The sequence below is a fragment of the Heterocephalus glaber genome, unplaced genomic scaffold (genome assembly GCF_053883595.1).
Source record: "Heterocephalus glaber isolate CG9 unplaced genomic scaffold, H.glaber_assembly_v1.0 deba00001610, whole genome shotgun sequence".
In the NCBI taxonomy this organism is placed as follows: domain Eukaryota; kingdom Metazoa; phylum Chordata; class Mammalia; order Rodentia; family Bathyergidae; genus Heterocephalus; species Heterocephalus glaber.
Window position 1 is genome coordinate 22119053 of NW_028258381.1, and position 20637 is coordinate 22139689.

Genomic DNA, 20637 nt, shown 5'->3' on the forward strand with positions numbered 1-20637 from the left:
TTCCTTAAATCTCCAGTACTGCACTAATCACGCTATATTATGATTTGTCTCCCACCTCCTTGAAGGAAAAGCCATACAATTAACACATTCTTTTATATAGTCTCCAAGCCTGGCCGAGGGTCCTCAGTGTCTGCCAGCTCAAGGGACAATCTTCACATATCCACAGGGCCTGAGGGGCAGTGGCCAGGACAACAGGTACAACCCCTAAGAGCGTCCCCGTCCAGGGCCAGGGCTGGTAGTAAGATCTTTGATGGAGTAGAAAGAAAGAGGCAGTGATTTCACCAAGACTTCTTTCCAACTTGAGGAATTCAGCAAGATAAAGCTATTTTAGGTCCCAGAAAAGGCTGAACTGAGTGCTCCAAAGAGAAATCAGGGTAAAAAGTTAAAACGTTCAGTTTTTTAAAAACTCTACTCCAACCCACAGTGCCATTCCCACGCTGATCCTGGTACCAGCAAGGGCCGTCATTTCCAGGCACTGAGAGGGACCTGAAGGCGGTGGAACCTGTTGGCCAGAAGAGCACATCCAAGCTGCTTACTGGTTCTACCAGAGCCTCGCTGATTATTTTTAACATGTGCCCTCACACCTGTGCCCACTCCACCTCTCCCGTTCCTCTGGCCCTGCTCCTAGCCAACCTACTCAACATCCACCCAACCTCCTGTCTTCTGTTCTGGCTTGTGTGCAACATGGCTTCTTACCTGGAATCTCCTCTACTCCCATCATTTAGCCAATCATTCATTCAGCACCTACCATGCACTGTGCATTTCCATCAATGAAACCGCCCACCTTCTAAAAGGACAATTCTTCCAGGCAGCACTGAGGCACAAAAGGACTTGATCTTGTTAGTCCCATATAGATGGTGCTATGTCTACTCTTCTAGTATAAACCACAGGTAGTTCCTGGATAAACCCCATGGTTTCACGACCTTGGCCTTTTAATGTTTGGAGTAGCCTTACTTTCCTCACCATGTGGGGGAACTCCTCCTCTGTTCCCTTTCACAATGATCTTCTTACTCAAGTTGGTACCTTTTCCATGCTAGCACATGCCCCAGAAGTTTTTTGTGCAATCGATCACATGTGTTACAATTATTGACTAATGAGCCTAATGGCCCCACTAGACTGAGCTCAAACAGCAGTGATTGGATTAGACTGTTTTGCTTTACTGTGATGAAATACCTGAGGCTGGGTAACGTTATGAAGGTTTATTTAGCTCATAGTTCTGGAGTTCAAGGGCTCACACATGGTGATGGCCTTCCTGCTGGCTGAGTCCTGAGGTGGCACAGGGCATTACATGGCAAGACAGGAAGCACATGTGTGTGTCTATATCCTCTGGTCTCTCTCTTCTTATAAAGCCAGGAGTATTTAACCATGCAGCCCCACCCTGATCACCTTATTGAATCCTAATCACCTCTCAAAAGCTCAGCTCTCAACACCATAGCTGCGTTAAGTTTTGGCCTTCTAAATACTTTAGGATGAGATTCGATTTCCATGAACCCTGCGGACACGCTTAAACCACATCCACATTCAAACCAGAGTAGTGAATATTCTGAAAGAAGCAATGTTCCACCCCTTCACCTCAAGTTTTAGTTTCATTTATGGCTTAAATTAATGAATGAAAATATTAATCATATGGCCACGGCTCACTAAGCCCCTCCTATGTGCCAAGGACCTTAAACAGGCAGCTCACCACTCCTGAAAAGCTGCGTCACCAACCCAGCTGAACACTGAGGAAACTGAGCAGAGCCCTATCAACTAACTTATTTGGGCCATGATCTGCTGAGTGGAGGCATCAGGATTTGGCCTCTGGCCTTGGGATTCTAAGGCCCCAGCTTGGCATCTAGAATGTTCGCACAGCGGACAGGACTGTGGAGTCCTGCTGGGTCCCATGCCCGAGCTGTCCTCCTGTCCACAGAAGTTATCTCCAAGTCAAGATGTATCATCAGAGCTCCAGGCAATCTGCAGGAAACATGTGGTTTGGTTTTGTCTTCTTAAAAAGACCTATGATGGGATTTCTTTGAGGCTCAGGGCAGCATGAATTTTGTCTGGCTGCTGGAATCCTCCGGCTCTGGGGCAGGTGCCAGGGCACATTCCTGTCTTGCTTTGAACTAGGACCTCTCGGGGCCAAAAAGGAGACAAAGGTGGACAGGAAACAGCCCCTGGTCGCGTGCATCAAGTAAATCATCCAACTCTGTGTGTGTGTGTATATGCATGTGCGCATGTGTTGGGGGGGAATGGAATAAAGGGAGAGCACAAGGTGGTGGGGAGAAGGGATCATCGGGGCAATAGTGCACTGAGCTACCCTAAAACCCAGGTTTGCATCTGGACTTAGCCCGACAGGCAGTGGGACTTAAGGTGTGTGGTGTGTGCATGAGGGTCCTCAGAGCACACATCCTCACAGATGAAGCAGGGATGCTAAATCCTGCTTCCCAAGGCTGTTGTGAGGGAAAAAATAATCCAGGTGTGATTGTTCTGGCAACTACAAATATCTATTAATATGCTGACACACTTAACACATTTCAAGGAGAGTTCTAGCTCCTGCTCTCTCCTCCTGGTGAGCATTTCTGGAGACAAGGCCTCAGCATCCCAGGCTCTAGATCCACATCTTCACATCCTCAGCCATGGCCTGAGCATAAAGGGGACATTATTCCATGTATGTCTGGATTGAACTCAACCTCATCTTAACAGTGACCTGCGACAATGAAAGATAGCAGTTGTATGGTAAATTTTAAAAATCTCTTTTATTCCCTAGGCATTTTTAGAGGAGGTAAATCTCCTTCCACCCTGACACTTGGTTGAGGCCAGTGTCATCTATGATTTCTGATGAGTCATGGTGCTCTGCTAAGTTTTGCAAACTGTAGTGAATGATGCACAAAGCCAGGGTATTCTGACTCACCGATCTGGAACTGCTGTCTTTGCATACGAAGTCAATTTTCCTTTGCCAGCCATACCAACCCTCACCCATGAAATGCACAGGACCCTATAGGTTGCTCCCGAAGCCCAGGAGTTGAGCCAAAGTCCCCAGGTGTAAGGACTCGGAGGCTGAGGCTGCTCCTGGGTCCTTCCTCCAGGGTCCCTGAGCAGCACCAGGTGGCTAGAGAGGGGCCCTCTCTCACCAGGCAGTTTCTACCAGAGGGTCACTCTGCTATGGGGAAGTCCTTCCGGCCTAACCTGCCCCTTCTTAAAAACAAGTCCCACTGTCCCGGGCCAACTGGCACTACCTCTTCCTCCCACCACCCCTCCACAAGTCAAAGCCAACCAACAGCCCCTATGTAGTCTTCTCTTCCGTGGGCTGAACTACTGATGAGCATTTAAATATTTTCATCCTTGAAATTCATGTTGCAACAACATCAAGATGTGGCCTTTGGGATGTGATTTAAGTCATAGGGCTCCACTCTCACAAACGGGGTCAGCATCTTACAAAAGGGCTGGATGCTGAAGTGAGCCCTCTTGCCTTCCACTCCTCCTGAGCAAGGACACTGTGTTCTTCTCAGGACACTGAACCTGTCAGCACCCTGATCATGGACTCCCAGCCTTCTGAATTGTGAATACATTCCTGTTCTTTATAAATTACCCAGTCTTAGGTATTTTGTTACAGCAGCCCAAATGGTCTAAGAAACTGACAACAATAAAAATCCATTTTACAAGGCCACCCAGATTCACTTGTGTGCACGGGTATGTACAACAGAAGTCAGTTTTAGCAACTAATGTTTGTCTTCTTACGTGGAACATACCTGGACGTTTTCTAACATATTTCATTCTTTCCAACACTGGCTACAACCCACTAAACCGATTTCATGACCGAGAATAGAAAACCTTGCTCTCGTTTTGCTGAGTCGGCCATTCCTCTCTATTGTCCAGATCCGAACGATTACTTAGCTTAGACCCTAAAAGGGAAGACAGCCTCCTTTCCACGCAGTGATTAGCCAAGGAGGCCAGCCAGCAGAGTAGGCATCATCTGGAGCAGGAATTGCCCCAGCTGGCCAGCCACCTCCCACATCCCTCCTTCAACCCGGCAGGCACCTGCACACCTGCAACCACAGCAGGCTGACCAGAACTTTCTTCTGGCCCACCATCTACATCATTTACACAGAATACCTGAATCCTCTTTTCTCTATCCCACCCCCTATCTTCCTGCTGTCAGGAGTCTCACATGTGAGGAAAGGGCAGAGAGAGTCATGAAGGAATTCTCCCAGTTTTATAAGCAGCTATAGAGCTGGGTGTGGTGGTAGATGCCTGTTATCCCAGCAGTCCGGGAGGCTGAGGCATGAGGGTGGCACAACCCTAGCCTGGGCAACTTAACAATTTAGCGAGATCCTCTCTCAAAAAATGAAAAGCATGGGCCGGGGATTTAGCTCAGTGGTTTCGTCGCCTGCTACACAAGCACAAGGACCCGAGTTTGATCCCCGGTACCAAAAATAAATAAATAAATAAAAGCAGCTGTTAAGTGACTTATCAGATGCACAGTCCACATATAGAAAGATTCAAATCCCCCCTCCCCGAATCGTCTCCCCTGGGGACCCAGAGGCCAAAGGTAAAAATCGCAGTTTAGGGCCAGGGATTTAGCTCAATGGTTTCGCCGCCTGCTGCACAGGCGAAAGGACCCGAGTTCAATCCCCAGTACCAAAAAAAAAAAAAGGCAGTTTATCTGAGATGAGCTTGGGCCCATTCTAGAATCTAGGCACTAAATCTTTCCCCTTACCTTTTATTTAGTCCATCACCAAAATGTATATATTTTAGTTATCAGGGGAACTGGGTATATATTTTAGTTATCAAGGGTTCTGCCCCTGGATCCCAGGCTTCATTTTTCTGAACTTGTTTTTTTCTCGTAAAATGGGGCCATTTCTGCCCTGCCTTCCCCCATGAGGCTGTGGTGAAAACATGCGTGAAAATGCCTTGGACACTGTAAAGCACTATGCAACAGGGCAAGGTGACACGTGCCTGTGATCCCAGCACTATGGAAGGCTAAGGCAGAAGGATCACAAGTTTGAGCCCAGCCTAGCCAGCTTAAAGAGACTCTCTCAAAAAAAAAAAAAAAAAAAGAGGGCTGGGGGCATGGGGGCATAGCTCAGTGTGAAGGTCCTTGGGTTCAATCCCCAATACCAGCAAAAACAAACAAACAACAAAAAACAACAACCACTGTGCAAATACAAATTGTCCTAAAAGCCATATATACATTCTTCTGTATGAATTGAGGGCCGTGACTCTGTTTCCCAAACTGTGGTACTGTGCATTCTCTATGTGCAGTGAAGGCAGATGTCATCCTTGGTCCCTAGAAGCACCACTTTATCCTGAGTGCAGGGCTAGCCAGCTCTCCGGTAGGCAGATATCTCATGTCATCAAAAATTTATCGGCTGCAGCAGCTGGTGAATCCACTGTCTCCAGTCATTTGTACACTCATTCAGAAAGATAATGAGGCTGGGGAAAAGTGGCCCCAAGAGCAGTCAACTCAAAGACAGCCTGCTCTCAGCTCTTCAGGTCAATCAAGAAATTAAAGGGCAGGTGGAAGTGTTAGCCGCCTTCTGGCCCAGATGAGACTCTGAAGACCATAGCTCACAGACAGAATGACCACCATGTACAGAGGACTTTCCACCCTAGGTCTTGTGTCTTAAAAGAATTATTTCCAGCCCTCACTAGAATCTTCAAGTACCGTGTTATTGAAGGGGCTGAGGGGTTAAGTAATAAACTTGATCAAAATCACGCAGGGCATCAGGTGAACTAAAAATCTGCTTTTTTTCTCATTCAGGTGAAGCAAGAACCTCACCCCCAGCTGATGCTGGGATCCAAGGATGTGGCTGAACTGCTTGCTGTGTCTGAGGTCAACCCTGCAGCCCCAGGCTCCTAGAGAAAACTCAGTGATGGGGACTGAATGATCACAACAGAAAAGAGCAGAGGCACTAAGGGCCCAATGAAGAGGGTTCTTCTGGCCACACAACCCAGGGTCTGTGCCCTTCACAAAGAGCTGAGGACAATGGTTTCTGGGCTATGCGTTCAGCTGCTCAATGATTAATGACAATCTAATGTCATTTTTGTTTGGTCTCTGAGCTAAAAGAGGAAAGAGGCAATAAATGTACCTCTCCTGGGCTCAAAATTCCCCAGACGTTACCCAGTGGCTTCAGGCCAGGTCAGAACACCTTGGCTGGCATTCAAGGCCTTCCTGTGGTCTTGCCCCAACCAACAGCATGGACATTTCCAGATCTCAGACCTCTGTCCCAGACAAATGCCCTCAGTCTCACCCAGTGGGCTGTGCCTACTCCTCTTCCTGGGACTTTCTCCCAATAGGCAATGCCCCTTGCTGTTCTGGCAGAGCCAACCACACCCTGTCCAGAGCCAGCCTAGTCCTGTGCCTAAACCCTGCAGTCCCGTCCCTTCCCGGACTGCTACGGCCCTGGAGCTGTGGCTTTCTGATAGAGATCTACACTGACGTCTGTGATTGGTCTGGATCTCTCTGCCCTCCTCATTTAGATGCGTAAGGCCTTTAAGAACAGGAGCCCTGGGTTATGTTTCTTTGGGTCCTTCACCCATCAGTAACTACAGAAATGAGAGGAATTAAACAAGCACTGCTGAATTCATTAGGGATGGGTGGAGGATGGTGGAAGTATCAGAAGTGATGTGGTTCTCTAGACAAAGCTCCCTGAGCCCTGTGAGCTGGTGTTGGCAGGCCAGGCTTTGGGGGGAACATGAGTGCAGGCCCAGAAGGAAGCTCAGGGCTGATGTGGTACCACAGCCACCAGACCCCCAACCACAGCCCAGACAGGTGTCTCTGGTCTTGCTCAGACACCTGTAGGAAAGGGCCAGCTACTGCTCAGTCCAGCGGTAGGGAGGACTTCCTACGGGAGACTTCTAATAGCCACCCATGGTATACATGCAGGGAATGGTCGCCCAGCCTCCAGCACCGCCCAAACATGGACAGGTACATCTCACATGAAGGTGGGCCTCCAGTGAGGAGGCCCCTCACTCAGCCCCTAGCCTCTGGGGGAGTGCTCAGTCACAGTTTGAGACTGTTCTCCTGCCAGGGAAGAGACAAGTCTCACCTGTCACCCGCCCCCATCCTCCTGTCCAAGACACAATGCTGAAAGCCAGGGAGGGTTAAGGACAGATCTACCTGCTCTATGGGGAAGGCTACCCTCTGGGAAAACTAGCCTCAAATTCCAGCACCTTCTCATCTGTAAGCCAGAGCTGATCCAGAGCCCCTGCCCATCTTCACGCCCAGACACGACCCAACCTGGCTGCTTTCCTCTGGCCACAGGCCATCATGGGGGGTACCTCTCCGGCTGGACACATGGTCCTTAAGGGCTGCACATCAGGGGAGGGTGCCCTGGCCTAAAGTCCAGCCTGGGTGGCAGGGATCTCCAGGGTACCCTTCAGTCTCCACGTGCACTGAGAGTCAACTGCGGGCCTTGGGAAAACCTGCAGTGTCCTGGTCTCCCAGCGCTCCACTCCGCCAGACCCCTTCCTTCAGAATCTCCCAGTCATTTCCAGCTCCCCAGGAGGCCTGCGCAGGTCTCGGCCATGGACCACCGTTTCTTCAGCTCCTACAGAGTCTGGAGTAGGGGTTGGGGGCTGCCCCGGGGAGTGCACAGACCCCTCCAGGGAAGCCCACCTCTACAGCGACTGGGGGGTTAGCTGCTTAGCAGGCAAAGGCGAGTGAAGCTGGGGTTTACCAGGGGCCAATCTAGAACATGTCCCTCTATGCTGGGCTTCCATTCCCGCACCCTTACCTCGGCCGAAGCCCTCACTTTTCCTCGTCATCCTCCCAGGACCACTCACCTGTGTCCACTGCTCAGCCCTACCGACCTGCCCGCAGACCTCAGGACGGGTGCGGGCAGGGGGGTCCGGAGGGGACCGGACCACCCCTTCCCTCAGCCCTGCTGTCCCCTCCCTCCGCCCCGAGGGCTTGCTACTGTAGGAAGCCAGCCCCCTAGCCTTTCCTGGGGAGTCCTGTGAGATCTCCCGGGCAGTCCCAGCTGTGGCGGTGCAGCGCAAAACCAGGAGCCCATTCCGCCGGCCGCCTCCAGATCCTGGCGCTGGTCCCTCCTCCAGCACGCCCGGAGCGGGGCCAACAGGCAGGATCAACAATCCAGAAACTTTCAATGGATCGCACGGACCGACCAGGAGGGGGCGAGGGGCGCGAGCGCGGTGGGGGCGGGGAGCTCTGGGGCAGCTGGCTTTCACTTACCATCTTGCTCACATCCATGACCGAGGCTGCAGGGCGCCCCCCACCCCAGGAGACCCCGCGTCCCCCGAACGCTGCTCCGGGCTACTGCAGAGCCGGTGCCATGCTGCAGGGAGCGCGGCCGGCGGGGGCCCGCAGCTGGGGCGGGCAGCAGGACCAAGCGCGGCGGGGCGGGGAACTGGGCGGGGAGGGGAAGGGGTGTGTGGAGCTGCAGCGCAGGCGGGGGCGAGGAGGGGCGGCCCGGGCACCCCGCGATCTGCGATCCGCTGCCGGGGCTCGAGCAGGGGTGGGCGGGCCCAGGGATGATTCCCGGACGGCGCCCCGACTCCTCCGGGTGTGATTTGAATAACAAAAGGTCCCTTCTGCCCCGAACCCTGGCGGCTGGGATCGGCGAGCAGGAGGGCCGCCGGCCCGCCAGGAAGTGTGTGTGTGCATGTGTTCGTGTGTGCGGGCGTGTGTCCTGGTGGGGGGATCAGTGGGGCTCAGGAAGTGCGGGGAGTGGGGGGGGGCCGAGAGAGGAGGGAGGTGGCAGCGTCGCAGCAGACATTCCAGCGGGGGCAGGGGGTCCCCCTCCCCACTCGGCTTCCCCGGACAAAGAGGGAATTCAGAGCCAGTTGTTTGCCTCCTGCGGCTGATCCCCAAGGGCCTCCCAAATGAGTCTGGGGTCTCCAAACAGATGGCCAAATGGAAGGAAGTGGCACAGGTATCCCCAGGAGGGCTCTAAGTGCTCTCCACCCCCGCCCACTAAGGGAGCCACAGCCAGCCTTCCTGGAGGGAGGGAAATTGGCTCTTTCGCTTCTAAATGAGGTCCGCACTGATCTGGAGCTCCCTCCTCCCCAACCAGAATTCCCATTTCTCATTCCTTCTAGAAAAGTGACGCCAGCCTCCTGTCTGCAGGAAACGCAGCTGGGGGTGGGAAAAGGGCTCCTGGCAAATGCTCCTTTGCAGTAGGTCCCTAGAAAAAGCCTGGCCACTCAAGCCTATATGTAGATTCAACACAGGCTTCCTCCCAAAATCAGAAGAGCAGCAAGATTTGGGGTGCAGTAGAGACAGCAGGAACCTGGGGCCCAGAACACGAGTGATATACCCCATGTCACACACCTGCCAGGAGAGAACACGATAAGCAAGACAGTGCGGCCTAAGCCCAGAAAGGCTTTCCATGTTGCCACGGGGCAACCCTGCTGCAGTTGGAGCAGCTCGCTTTTTAAATCCTTTCAAATGAACAGGTGACGGTCACCAAGAGGCTGGGGGCTGGGTCTCCTGCACCCACCCAAGGGGCCTTGCTGGGCCAACTAGCAGCCCCCTCCCCTTCTGATCTGAGTTCTTATCTCTGAAATCTATTTCTCTGCCTGCTTTGCGCGCGCGCGCGCGTGTGTGTGTGTGTGTGTGTGTGTGTGTATGTGTGTGTGTGAACACCTTGCTATTCAAGAAGTTTGGACAGGAATGTCAGGGGCTTTCACAGTGAAGGGATTTTCATGGCTTTGTCTGGAGGCTTGGTCAAGGGTCTCTCAGCTTCAAGTTGGGGATCTCTTGGTCCAGGTCTCCCTGTCTGACCCCACGTTTGGACCTCAGTCTTGACTTGCAGCTCCTCACCCCCCACCCCCCATCTCGGGGCTGCTGTGGCTGTACAGAAGCCGTGCCCAAGTCAGGGAAATCAGGAGCACTGTTCTGGTCTGGTCTGTTGTGGCATGCTAGGCTCCCACACTCCCATCCATATATCCGTGCCCATTAGAGTATACTCATATGCAGTAGGGAATGGGCGAGGAGCATGCCTCTGCCTCCTCATCTTCAGTGCTGACACCCAAGGGAGGTCAGGGCCCTGTGAACCCGCAGGGGTCATCCTGTGCAGAGATTATCTGCTGGTTGATTAAAAGGACTATCGTATTTTTCCTTAAAAAGAAGACCAGATGTGGTGTGCTCCTGTAATCTCAGCTATTCAGGAGTCTGGGGCAGGAGAACAAGTTCAAGGACAGCCAGGGGAATTCAGAAAGACCCTGTCTCAAGGAGGGAGGAGCCCCTGAGGGTGTAGCTCAGCATCTGCAGCATCACAAAAAGAATAAGAAAAGATGGGTAGGTTTTATATGTCTGGAAAAATGTTATGAATCCTTAAGGCCTGAGGTTGATCAATAGATCAAGGTTTCCCAATAGATCTTGACTCCTAGCCTAGCAAAACCCATTTTCTTTCCTTATCTCTTAAAATGGAGATAGTGACACTCCTCACTTGGATGGGCAATGACATTCAAAGTGTCCGCCCAAGCCCTACCTGTAGCAAGCTGGATAATGGCCCCTAAAGGTATCAGGCCCCAATCCCTTGCACCTAAAAATGCTACCTTATGTGGCAAAGATTGCAGCTTTGGTAAGGATCCTGAGATGGAAAGGTGGTCCACAATTACCTGCATAAACATTAAATGTAATCACAAGTGTCCTTATGAAAGGGAGAGTTGACATACTCAGACGAGACAAAGCAGTATACCACAGATGCTGAGAGTGGAGTGATGTGCCCACAAGCCAAGGAGCAGCAGCAGCCACCAGAAGCTGGAAGAGGGAAGGAACAGATTCTCCCCTAGAGGGGAAAAAAGGGTATGGTCCTATCAATGCCTTTGAATGTGGCCCAGTGACACTGGTTTCCAACTTCTGGCCTCTAGAACTGTGAAAGGATACAATTCTGTTGCTTTAACCACTGTTTTTAACAGCCACAGGAAATAAACATACTGCTCAAAGGTCGGTGAACGCTAGTGTCCCAGCTCCACTCACTGGGAGCTGCCTTCTCTTAAGGCTTCCTTGCCCAGGAGCTGCCCATATGGCAGCAGCAGGACAAGCTAGCCAGTGGTAGATCATTCTTTGCTCCATAGAGGGCGCCCTGCCAGCAGCCTCTGGCAACGAACAAACCCTAACATGCACGCAGATGTACGCCTGGCTGTCCATGCACATGCATGATCCCTAGGAGGCTGGAGCCGCCCTGCTCAGGTGAGGGAGCCTCTTTCAATAAAGTGGACAGAAACAGGAACAGCCAGTCCAGAACTAAGAGTGCTGCAGACCACAGGTTGCTACTGTGTTCCTTCCTCAGGGCTCAGGGCCACTCTACCTGACCACCGACTGTGACGTTTACTCCTTTGTGGTCTTAAGTCTCATTAGCACCTACGTACTCCAGTCCACAGACTTTTTCTTTTCCCTCTGTCTTTACAATCTGCTCCTTCTCCTATGTTTCCGATCTCAACTAATGGTTCCACTTCCACTTAGATTCTCAAGCTAGAAACTTCCAGGTTGCCCTTACCCCAAATACTGAGGTTCTTCCCAACTCTGACTGTTCCTGCCTGGCCAAGACTTTCAACAGCCTCCAGACTGGCCTCATGGTGCCAGTCTCTCTCTGTTTAACTCACCGTCCACACACTTAATTGTGACTCCCCACAGGCCTACCTCAATTGAAGACCTCTGGTATGCAGGGTCCTAAATACACTGGCCTCATCTCCCTCCACTCTGGCCTACCTTCTCCTCCCATACATCAAACTGCTCACCTGTGCTCAGGGTGCTCCTGGAACACCCTTGCCAGGTCTGCAGCCTGTAAGATTCACACTTCCTTCAGATACCCCCTTCTCTGTGAAGTCATCCCTGACCCATCCTGACCCATCCCGACATAGCTGGTAACATAGGAGTCCCTTCCCACCACGGGCAGTCCTGGAGCATGGCCTGAGTCCCCCTGGGATGGGGAAGCCTGTGCCCTGGGCCCTGCTCTGTGCCTGTGAGCAAACTCAGGCCAAGGCTTGGGCCCCCGGCCTTTGCACCCTTACTTCCCTGTTCTAAGACTCCTCCTTCCTACATTCAAACCCACATCATCAACCCATGCTAGATACCAGGTAGAAAGTACATGGACGACCTAGGAGGCTCTCACTTCCTAGACATGATCCTCATAGAAGGTAAATGGCTGTGTCCTGGTACAGCCTGACACCTACCGGTGACTAGGATTCTGCAGCCTAGCACTACAAATTCCACAGATGACCCTAGATGACAGGTGTGGGCAGGGCTGTATGAGACTACTACTGTACCTTAAAGGCTTGAAAGCCCAGTAATTCCCACTAATAGGATATAAACTATAAATATTCCCTCTAAAAGGGCCTCATAATGTAAGTTACTACATTGCTACTAAAAATAAGCCTCCACAGAGGACTGTAATGTTTACAAAATGCCCTTTGTCCATTCAACCCTGAAACTATCAGGTAGATCAGACAGAGTGGGCAGTATTGGTACAACACATATTTTGCAGATGAAGAATTCTGGAAAAGCATACAACTAAAACCTGGGGATGGGGAAAGGTGGTCAAAAGTTAAAAGTCATTTTGATTTAACGACAGTAAATAGGCTTAATAGGGGGAATCATTGACAGTGCAGAGCTAAGCCGTGGAGGACACTGGCTGGGTGATTCCTACTGTTCTCCCCTTAGGGACTCCTGCAAGCAGAGCCCCGGCCAGCGTGAGGAAGACCCCAGCAGGGCCTGTGCAAGGTTTGTCCCCAAATGCTCATGTGTTGGAGTCTCGGTCCTCAGTATGGTGGTGCAGAGGTGGTGGGAACTTTAAGAGGCGGAGCCTACTGGGAGGTCATGGGGAATGGAAAGGGTTAAAGCAGTTCCCATGCCATCCTGTGGTTAGGGCTCAGGAGGGCTGTTATAAAAGCAGCAAGCCTGCCCATTCCCTCTGCTCTGGCTGTCCCATGAAGGGTCTCTCTCTCTCTCTCTCTCTCTCTCTCTCTCTCTTTCTCTCTCTCTCTCTCTCTCTCACACACACACACACACACACACACACACACCACACAAACCATGCTGTCCACCATTCAGCCTGTACCAGAGGCCAAACCTTTGGGGCCACACAATCTTGCACTTTGAGCCTCTAAAATTGAGCTAAACAAACATCTTTTCTTTATACAGTAAAGCTATTCAGCTTCTGGTAACTTGTTATAGTAATGAAAAATGGATGCATGCAGCCTATGATTCCGGTAGCTCCAGCAGAGAATTCGCACTGGGCTTGCCTTGGGTGGCTTTTGGCAGTGAGTCCCCACACCTTCACTTTGTCTCCTCTCTTTCTGGGTGCATAATTACACTTTAACATTTAAAAAGAAAGAAAAAAAAAACTTCTTGGGAACACAAAAGCTCCTAGACCTACAGAGTATCTGAAAGGCATGGTGCCTAGGGACAATGGGAAGGTGGGTGTGGAAGGGGGAAGAGGGGAATTGTGTCATGCTGTCGATAATAATAGTAACTCTAACATTTACTGAGCTTCTGGTGTGTGCCAAGCACTATGACAAGAACGTCACAAGATTTGTCTCTTTTGGTTATCATTATCCATTACAGACAAGGGAATGGAGGCCCAGAAAGGTTAAGTGACTTGTGCAAGGGTCCCAGCTCATAAGCAGGGAGCTGGGTTGAACGCAGGCAGTTTTTTTGGAGCCCCCTTCCCGGTCCCCACTCTAGGTCCAGCTGTCCTCTCCAGGGTGAGCAGATGATTTAAACTATGTTGTCATTAGTGTAAATTTTTATTTACAGTGCTGATTTTCTTCATTCTGAAAGCTTGTGAAGTAGCTGGGAGTCCCTTGAGTCTGGCTGGCTTCCTGTCCTTTCCTAGCCTGACCCGCACAAATCCCAGAGCCAGGAACTGGAAACCTGTGATTCAGTGCAGGGGCCTGCACAGACTTCATTCCCTCTAGGGCACAAACTTCGGACCTACAGGCTTCCCTGCCACAGATGTGCAAGGCTGGACCCTGAGACATGACTCCCCTTCTGTAGTTTAAACGTTTTCCCTGAACACAGATTTCCTCCTAACATACTAAACAAGTCCAGGGTTTTGACACACTAACACTGTCCCGTGTATTCTACATTCTGAAACTGAAGCTAAAATAAGTATCAATTCTATGACACTAGGTAAGTGCCATGCACCTGTAGTCCTAGCACTCTGGGAGGCTGAGGCAGGAGGATGGCAAGTTTGAGCCCAGCCTGGGCAACTTAGTCATTTAACAAGAACTTGCCTCAAAATAAAAAAAAATAATAATAATAAAGGTCTGGGAATGTAGCTCAGTGTGAAGGCCCGGGGTTCATCACCAGTACCCTAGATAAAATAAAAATTTTAAAAACTAAAAAAACAAAAAAACCCCAAACAGCAACCAAGTAGAAAAAAAATGACTGCTTTGACAAAAAGCTGTAGGAATGAACAAGATCCTAGGACAATGGTGGCGAACCTTTTGAGCTTTCAGTGATAGAAACAGCCACTGTGGCATGCATGCCATCGGTTCGCCACTATTGTCCTAGGATATAACAGAGAAAACCCCATAACCAGAGGTGTAGGAGGGGAAGCAGAAGACAGGCAGAGAATGCAGAGGGGAGGTCCTAGAGTTAAAAAGTGCTAGAAAGGAGAGTGAACTGCTAGGTGGGCACTGAAATTCCCACCTACAGTGCTGCTGTAGGTGACAAAGGGGTTCAGCTTCCATCTCAGCGCATTCTTAGCCAAAACCTTTCAGACTGAACCCCTGTGAAGTCTTTCCCTTGACCTCTTAAAACTTAACTTGTGGAATCTTACTTGCTTTTCAGATACAACATTTATTTTTATAGAAAACTCTCAGAAATCCTAGTGACATGGTGACATTAAAATGTGATGCTGAACAGCTCTCCTGGGGAAGTCCTGGGCTGGCAAGAGCAGTCAGCGGCACAGTTTCCTCACCCTGATTTGTGCCAAGCCCTGGGTCTCTGCGAACAAAAACTCAGCTTTGTGAGTGGCCACGGCTGCCCCAGAAGTCCCCCCACCCTGCCCCCGACGAGCCAGGAAATCAGAACCTCTGATCAGAGTCCTGTACTGCCCCACACTCAGATGCTGGGTCTGCAGGAAGCCTCGGTCCCCTGGTGACCTGTCATGAGCAGTCCTCCTGACCTAGGCCACCCATACATGTTGACATTCACTCAGTGACCAAAACAGGAATGTGGGCGGTCACCTCTGGAATCTCCTTGGAGAGCTCTGAGCCCACTGTCCCTCAGTCTGGCCAACGATGGTCAATAAAGGCCAGGTTACAGAAGCACAAACCCAGGCTCATGTGGTGCAGCCTGCATGAAATCTGTAACCATCTGTGCTGTGAATGCCAACCACAGGGTCCACCAGAGCGGGTTGCTCACCTGTCTAGTGCGGGGCGGGGTGGTGGTGGTAGGCTCTGACCTGTCTGGTCGTCTGCCTGCAAGGTCCTTGCTTCCCCTACACCCCCAGCCCACCCTTCCCAGGGGTCAACTCAGTGCAGCAAGGTCTCCGATCTCTTCTAATTGACAGTCTGTCAGCTTGTGAGGAGCAAGGCAATCAGCCAGGACATGCCTGCCTCGGGGCACTCTCTGGCATGGGCTGGGGACGCCAGAGCTGCCCCTGGGAACCCGGAGAGCCACAGCATAAATGAGTAATGAGAAGAGGCCTGAAGTGGCACTTAGAGCCAGCAAAGGTCAAGTGCTTTGCAATCATCAGCACAAGGTCAGTCTGGGGGCCATGCCCGGGAGCGCAGCCCACAGCAGAGGGTGCCTGGAAGTGTAAAGTGTACCCGGCTGGACAAGCAAAGGGCTGCCGTTCTCTCAGGAGTCAGGGCTGAGAAGTCCTGAGTGCCCCTCACTTCGGCACCAACAACCATGTGCACGACACTAGGGACTTGGCTGGAGTTTTATCTTTGAAGATGAAACCCCGAACTCCGATCCTAGTCTTGCTAACCAGTGGCTGCCGTCAGTGCTCAAGATGTGGCAGTTACTGAGCACATTAGAATTGTGCTTCCCTTCCCAGGATGGACTCAGACAGGTGGGGACAGAGAACCTGAAGTGCTCCCAGTTCTCAGGCCACCCCAAGGGTACTGGGCAGACACAGGGCTGAGCCCCAGTGGTCCTGGCAGGTGATACAGACAGCTTCAGGCCCCCATTTATCGAAGTGCCATGGGTATTTGTACAGGCCATCTCGGTCCTGTGGTGTCCTATGGCGTGGTGTGAGGACAGAGCTGTCAAGGGGAGGCCAGTGGCTAGGGACAGTCGGGGTGCAGCATGCTTGGTAAGATGGGACAACAGAGCTGAACCCAAGTATCAAAGTGGCCCAGTGGAGTATGTGGCATGGTCTAATAGTGTTCACTCAATGAGCAGAACCATGCGAGGGCCACGGAGCCCCAGCCTGGACAATCGAGATCCCTGTGCAGGCACTAGAAAACCAGCACAGGCACCCCTGCTGTGGCAAGGGCTGGGCCTGAGCCAGCCAAGTGCAGACCCAAAGGTAAAGTGGGAGCTGAGGCAGAGCTGGCGGGAGCAGCCACTGAGGTCATCACGGGCAGTGAAGCCACCTGGGGGTGGAGGCACAGCCTCTGTAGGGCCTCTAGCCTGTAAACTCGAGCCCGGCAGCATCTTAGGCCGCCCATAGGCCCTGCAGGCTGTTGGGGGTGCAGAGGGACCAAAGGATGGATGAGGTACCACTCACTGAAGGATGGCAGCATCAGCCTGACTGCGGAGCTGAACCTGGAGACTGGGAGGAAGGATGGCCACTAAGAGGAAGCTAAGCCTGGTGTAGTGGCGCAGCCCTGTAATCCCAGCTATTTGAGGCTGAGGCAGGATAATCGTGTGTTTGAGGCCAGTCTGGACAACTAAGTAAGACCCTGTCTCAGAATAAAAAATAAAAAAAGGCTGGGTATGTAGCTCAGTGTGGGGCCCGAGGTTCAATCCCCAGAACTGGGGGGCGGGGGTCTGGAGCGATCAGGACAAGGCCTTGTCTTCAGGGCAGTGGGGTGGGCAGCTGCCTTGCTGGCCCGCCGGTGTGGAAGGCAGTGTAATAGACACAGTGTGGCTTGGGCAGATCAGTAACAAAAGCCAAGAGCCAAGATCCCATGTATCAAGGGGCCCGGGAGGCTCACTTGGCTGGCAGAGTGAGTCCACGCAGGCAGGCCCAGGTGGAGCAGAGCAAGAGCTATTTGCCTGGCTATGGGTTATGGGGAACTTTCATTTTAAATCCTTTTGACCTTAAACAGCTTTCAAATGGATCTTCTCCTTTCCATGTTTTTAAGGAAACTTTTACAATGATATCATAGAAAAGCACTTTTCAAACACTTTAAGCTCTTCGGAGTGTGTCCCAAGTGGTGATCATGATCATAGTGGTAGCAACAGCACTTCAAAGTCTTTCTGAAGGAATGGAACCTAGGGCTTTGCGCATGCTAAGCAAGCACTCTACATGGAGTTACACCCGTCTTTTTAGTGGCGGGGGGGGCAGTAAGGATGGAATCAAGGCCTTCACAATGAGTAACATCCTCAGTCATTTTTTAAAAATTTGAGACAGAGTCCTGTTAAGTCACTAAGTTTCCCAGGCTGGGCTCAAACCTGGGATCCTTCTGCCTCAGCCTCAAGTAGCTAGGCTAACGGCATGTCTCACTGTGCCCAGAAGTACTTTCTTAACCCATCAGTTACTATGCACAGTCATGCTTCCCTCTGAACTTGAGTAATTAGAAGTCAAGAAATGAGATGCATGGGCTGGGGATTTAGCTCAGTGGTTTCGCCGCCTGTTGTGCAAGCCCAAGGACCTGAGTTCGATCCCCGGTACCAAAAAAAAAAAAAAGAAATGAGATGAGGAGTAAAACGAGGGCTGCTTTTGCTAGCCATGTTCTCCAGCCCAGCCGCACATGACAATCACTGGGGACACTGCTTGCCCCAGGGATTCTGATGTAAGCAGCCTGGAGATGGCCCGGACGTCAGAACTGTAATGCTCCCCCAGGACCCTGATTTACAGCCAAGACTGGAAACAACTGAACAACTACAGCTAAGACTCAGGAACCCCCACCTGGGTCTTGGCTGAAGACAAGGGGTACAGGGGGCGAGGAAGTGTGGCACTTCCCTTACCGCATGCCTACTCTGGGAATTTCCAAGCTTCCACCTGGAATTTTCCATCCCTTGGCAAAGCCTCGGTGTAAGCAGCGACTTCTAAACCCTTTGCTCCAGGAAGTCTTTTTCCCTCTTTCCACCGCCATCCCCCCATATCAAACACACTGTCCACGGGCTTTTCTGCACATTTGACGTGACAAGGGAGGAAGACCCCACTGGCTGAACTATTCAAAAATGCCTAAGGTACCCTCTGCAAGACAGACCTTGAGGAAGAAAACAGGCCCGGTCTTAGGATGCAGCTTTTCACTGGCAGGTTCGGGCAGCAGCAGTTACCTTCTGGATTTGTTTTTGTTTTTTGAGACAGGCTCTTGGTATGTAGTTCAGGCTAGCCCTGAACTCGCTATGTAGCCCACACTGGGTTTGAACTCATGGTGATCCTCCTGCCTCAGCCTCCCAAGTGCTGGGATTACAGCCACACACCACCCTGCCTGACCAATCTTCTAGATTTCTAAAGCCTTCCCAGGCAGGCTGTGTGTGGCCAGCATGGGCAAAGGGAGCCTGTTAAGAGCCACCCAGACAGACCGGAGCCACACAGCCAAGCCCCTGAGTCAGCAGACACCCTGGAAGTCTGGTCTGGGGGCTGGGCTGCTGGAGCTCTTACAGGCAGCAATTTGGGGCACCCTCCACAGCTCGGCCCAGATGCTGCCAGCCTTGTACTGTGAGGTTTTTCCATTGCTCCACCCAGCAGGACACATCCAGAAGTCTGGCCCTGTTCAGTGATCTCTGAAGCAAAGATGTGTCCCAGAAGCGTGGACCAGGCAGGGGACAGGAAGTATCAGCTCAGAAACGCCTGTAGCGACCACGGCTAGCATCCCTGCCCTGGGACGGGTGGCAGCCAGGCTAATTCCATGTTATTACAGCCTTACAGGAAGCCAGCCTGCCCCAGCTGTCAGCCAACAGCAATTTACAGGCCCCTGGGGGGAAGAGGGAGGGAGTGGAGGCAACAGAAGGGAAAACATAGCCTCCTCCTCCCCACAATTGATCCTGGGCTATTTTTAGGTGCTTATTCATCCCACACATTTCTTTTTAAGAGTCACAATATGAGCTCTGTACAAAAAAACAGCTTAGCAGCAGGCAGCTGCTCAGACAGGTGGACAGTGGAGAGGGCACCTGGGCATCAGCATCAGTCTGCATGGAAAGAAGAAAGAACAGGGTCTTCAAGGACCTCCATGCAGGGAACACACCCCAGGATTCTGCAAGAGGAGGAAGAGTGTTAGAAGAAACTTGCAAACCAAAATTCCCAAGTTCAAGTCCTATCTTCCCCTCTTGCTGGCAGGCCTCTCAGAAGAGATTCTAGGCTTCAACACTTTCTGGATGTCTTGAGGAAGTCACTCAACTGTCCTGTCCTCAGTTTCCCCTTCTACAAAACAGGGCTAACAGTAATAGATATTGCCAAGCATGGTGGTGCCTACTTGTAATCCCAGCTACTTGGGCCCTGAAGCAGGAAGATCACAGGCTCGAGGCCAGCCTGTCTCAAAATGAAAATTTTTTTAAAAGGGCTGGGATGTAACTTAATTCTTGAGACCTCCTTGGTTCAAATACTTCCAAAAAACAAAAACAAAAATGAATAGTTACTTCTGAAGGTTGCTTTGAAACTGAATGAGTTAATATATGTAAAGTAATTTAGAAAATTGCCTGGTATACCTGGCATTATATGAGTTAGCTAACAATTTTATTAAAGTACCATATATACTAATTATTACTATCAGTAAGAATAATCTCAAATAATACATTAAGCAAGGCCTACTGGTACAGCAGTCACAGGTACTTGGGAGGCTGAGGCAGAAGGATCACTTGAGCCTAGGAGTTTTATGGCCAGCCTGGGCAACACAGCAAGACCCCATTGCAAAGAAAAAAATAAAACAGTATACAAGATAGACAGAGTATAATACAAGCTACAGAAAGCCTGAGGTAAAAAAGAGGAAATAAAGTCATTTCCATAACCCAGTACCCACTAAGGACAGGTGTGGAAGGGGCTCTGCTCCCCTTAGGTGGGAATGCAGAGGCTAATCTCTCTCCTGTCACCAGGTAAACCCACAATCCAGGGGTAGAAAGGGCGAATGCAAATGGAAGCCCGTGGCAAAACTAATGGGAGGAGCACAGTGATGTCGGTAGGCTCCAAAATCACCTATCCGATGTGATGGTTAATTTTGTGCCGGGAAGGCGCGCGGCGGGGGGCGGGGCGGGGGGGGGGGCAATGTCAGGGCACCTTTCTGGGAGGCGTGACAGATGAAAACATTCCAGGCAGGGGTTAAAAGTGGTCCCCTGCCTGGGGAAGTGCCAGGGACTGTTGTGAAAAGCAGGCAGGTTACCCTTCCTGAAAACCCCCAAGACTTCCCTGCCTTTAACATTCAGGGGGCTCCCACAGCTGTCCCGTCTTGTCCCCCTACTCCTGCCCACGTGGCCCAGCCTCTGCTCCGGTCCCTTGCAGCTTGTCTGTTCCTTTCTGTTTTTCTCTCCCTGCAAAGAAGCGCACGCACACACGGTCTCTTCTGCAAAGTCTTCTCAGGCAACGTTGGCCTCCCCAAAGTGCGCAACGCGGATCTCTGCTGGGCTGA

The 20637-nt window shown here is 51.4% G+C and overlaps 1 protein-coding gene across 4 annotated transcripts in view; it reads right to left on the bottom strand.

The window, feature by feature from the left end:
* The window catches only part of Hip1 (huntingtin interacting protein 1), a 146381-nt gene that overhangs the window by 74768 nt on the left and 50976 nt on the right, over positions 1–20637 (bottom strand). The window contains exon 1 of one of the 4 annotated variants that reach the window (XM_087196273.1): positions 8174–8334. The exons of 2 other annotated variants lie outside the window; for them this stretch is intronic. In XM_087196273.1, the coding sequence (XP_087052399.1) occupies positions 8174–8191 (18 nt within the window). In that variant the 5' untranslated portion in view covers positions 8192–8334. Of the gene's footprint in view, positions 1–7764; positions 8099–8173; positions 8335–20637 lie in introns of those variants that run through there. One more of the 4 variants, XM_087196275.1, reaches the window with a different exon arrangement.